This window comes from Raphanus sativus, chromosome 7, assembly GCF_000801105.2.
Source record: "Raphanus sativus cultivar WK10039 chromosome 7, ASM80110v3, whole genome shotgun sequence".
In the NCBI taxonomy this organism is placed as follows: domain Eukaryota; kingdom Viridiplantae; phylum Streptophyta; class Magnoliopsida; order Brassicales; family Brassicaceae; genus Raphanus; species Raphanus sativus.
In genome coordinates, this window is record NC_079517.1 from 12,057,858 (window position 1) to 12,060,929 (window position 3,072).

The 3,072-nt window shown below is 35.8% G+C and overlaps 1 protein-coding gene across 1 annotated transcript; it reads right to left on the reverse strand.

The window, feature by feature from the left end:
• LOC108834208 (protein LAZY 4-like) lies at positions 1-1,954 on the reverse strand. The gene is made up of 6 exons (XM_018607555.2): positions 1,723-1,954; positions 1,556-1,634; positions 794-1,398; positions 541-706; positions 393-453; positions 1-304 (listed from the first exon to the last, which is right to left on the reverse strand). The coding sequence occupies exons 1-5, from the start codon at positions 1,726-1,728 to the stop codon at positions 434-436; spliced, it is 876 nt and encodes a 291-aa protein (XP_018463057.1). The 5' UTR covers positions 1,729-1,954; the 3' UTR covers positions 1-304; positions 393-433.
• Between the last annotated feature and the right edge of the window lie 1,118 nt (positions 1,955-3,072).

Below are 3,072 nucleotides of genomic sequence, written 5' to 3' on the forward strand. Positions count from 1 at the left end.
TGTCTTTATATAAGCTAAGGTTATCCACCTGAAAAATACAAAACTAAGTACATATATGCATTTATACAATTCTCTCTTTATATACATACATACATGTAGGGATATAAATATCTCATGAACTGTATTATAATGTTTTAGTTTCCAGAACATGTTTGGTTTTGTTGGACTCAAACATGCAAAAACAGAAGAAACTCATAGGCTCTACTGATAGATACCAAAAAATTTCATCTGAAAGAAAAAGAAAGTTGATTTATCACTTCTTTTTTGAATTGTCTTTGTCTTGATAGCACTGAAGATTCTTTATCTGGAAAGACATAAAATCCAATATCAGATTCAGGACTAAATAAGCAGAACTAATGAAATAAATACTTAATGAGTAGGCTAATTATTACCTTTACTTTCTTGTAAGAACATGAGAAAGGCAAAACTGGGATCAGATCTCAAGAACAATGACTGCAACCAAAAGGAAGAGGAAGATCGAATCAGTTCATGAACATTATTAAAATAAAAATCTAACAAACGAAAAGATCTGAAACTCACAATCAGAATCTGTTTTGACCCATTTGCTCCCATCGCCACTATTTCTTCCTTCTTCTTCCTCGTTCTTTAATGAAAGCTGTTGCTTATCTTGCACGTATTTCTTTGTTGATGTTTGCTTCGAGGAAGCTTGAGCATTAACCTTCTTGTGTAGCATCACCCTCAGTAGCTGCATATATCGTGTAAATAATAAGCTAAATGATGTAGAAAATACTTTAATTAGTATTCTAAATCGTGTTATGAACTTTAGTAGTACCTTTTCCATTCTAGATTCTTGAAACGTGTCTCTCAAGCTAGGATTAGGAAGAGGAGAGAACCCCTCTGAACATACAAACATCTTCTTGAGGAGATAAGAAACAGAGGTTTTGCTCAAATCTCTCTTACTCTTATTCTTTTTATTGCTACTCTCTGTAGATATAGCTTTGCATCTTCCCAAGATAACACTGATGGTACGCTCAATGTCTTCGTTCTCATCAGAATCTCCACCACCAGAGAGCACGTTGCTGATTCTTCTATCGACTTCAAGACTCGAAGGACAATTCAAGAATCTATCCAAAGGAAGATTCGCAAGTTCTCTGTTCACATCTGACTTCCTCTTCTTGTTCTTTCTTGTCAAGAGCTTGGTCAGTTCCTTTTGCAGTTTCCCAACTTCCTCGGGAGTAAACTCCTCAAGATCACCGGAGAAAGAAAGATCTTGATCTCTATCTTGCGCTTGACCTTCCACGTGCACGTTAGAGGGATTCTCCTCTTGAATCACTTCTTGAACAACTTGTATTGGTGTATGATCTTTGGACACACTACCGAAAGTTCCAATCGCAAGTAATCCGTGAGGCCAGTCGCTAAACTCCTCTCGTGGTTGATCTGTGATTTACAAACATAAGACAAAAAAATATGATAAGAGAGCCTATTAACTACAAGGGGTTGCTTTGCACATATTCCAAGTAGACAACAACTTTGGTAAATAAAAAAGATTTGTTTCGTAGACAATAGAATCTAATGTGTATGATCTTTAACTTACGAGAAGAAGCAGAGGATATGCTTGGTCTATTAGTGTTCCCTTGTTTCCCATGTAGTTTGTTCTGCATCCATCCGAAGAACTGAAAAAGAAAAAAAAACGTTTATGAGTACATGTGTTCATTTTCAGACACATCTCGGAAATGAATGAACATGAGTGGTGAAACGGACCTTCATGTCTTAATGACCCCGAAGAACAAGAAAAGGAAAAGGTGAAAAGGAAATGAAATAACTCGGGTTCTTGGTGAATCAAGAAGCGTAATACAAGCAAGAATTCAAGAATAAGATCTTTGAATATATTTGTTTGATGAATTTAATGGTTCAAGTTCCAAAATTGACTGTCTTAGTTCTTCGTTCAGATTCACTTCTTTAAATAGAATAACGAAGAAGAAGAAGAAGAAGAAAGTCTTTTTTTTTTGTTTGGTTAACTTCTGTTCAGTTCGCACTCTTCTTTATACAGCTCGCAATGTAGGGCTCATATCCCCATGCAAACGATCCAGGTCCAACGAAATATTCTTACGTGTGTATTTGATTTGTATTTTAGTTTATTAATATTATAAAAACGCTTAACTAGTACTATTATATTATATTGATTTTGTATCGGAGAGAACGTCACGGCTTTGATAACAGTTCATATAAACGGCACTTCGTATGATCATAAAGTCTCAAATCTCTTTTTAACCATAATTCGACTATCTATAAAAGGAGAAAATAATTACGTTGAAGCCCTAGAAAAGTACTTGTTTTGTCATTGAGTGGTTACTATGTAGACGCGAAAATACTGAGTCTTCCACACATCTTGTTTATTTGTGTTATTTTTCGTCGAGTTTGTCCTTTTTCTTCTTCTTCTGATCATATGAGATATATCTGTAATGTATGCTGGCTTATTTTTCTAACCAAGTGCATGCAAATTTTTTTTTTTTTTTTGGATAATCCGGGGGTTCTCCAGTTACGCGGATCATTCCCCCGGGCCCGGTCAGACAGCGGTCCACTTCACCCGGGAGGGTTATACCTGGGCTGAGGACAAGGCCCAACACCCAATACCGCATTTGGTAACATGAAAGAAGTAGTTTCGTGGTTCGAACCCAGGAGCATGACCATTGGCCCCCAAGGCCCCACTGGTGCATGCAAATATTGCCATTATCAATTCTCAAGAAAGAAAAACAAGAAGCCATTATCAGGGTTTGTAATGGGTTTGTGCGAGTGGAATATAGTGTTAAGTTTATTTCTAAATATTAGATAGTTAGCATCGTATATTTTATTATCTTAGTTCTTTGAAAACTAAATAAGAAATTTGTGGTTTTTATTTGTAACCTCTTGTTGTGCAATGGTTTCTTGACGAAAACAAAATGCACTTCAAATTGTTTTGCTCCACTCGTAATTTCCTTTTAAGAAAACGATTATGTGACATGTTCACTATTATTCTAAGGCTGATATCAAATTCTAGAGAACTTCAGAAAATTCTAAGACGGAAAGAGACAGATAGAAAGATTGAAATCTATAAAGCCAAACCCACGAAGG

What these genes read in the sequence shown, in the direction of transcription:
- LOC108834208 (XM_018607555.2), bottom strand. An exon ending in AAGAATCTAGAATGGAAAAG is followed by an intron (nt 707 to 793) that starts GTACTACTAAAG and finishes CGATATATGCAG; the next exon opens with CTACTGAGGGTGATGCTACA. An exon ending in GGTCAAAACAGATTCTGATT is followed by an intron (nt 454 to 540) that starts GTGAGTTTCAGA and finishes TTTTGGTTGCAG; the next exon opens with TCATTGTTCTTGAGATCTGA.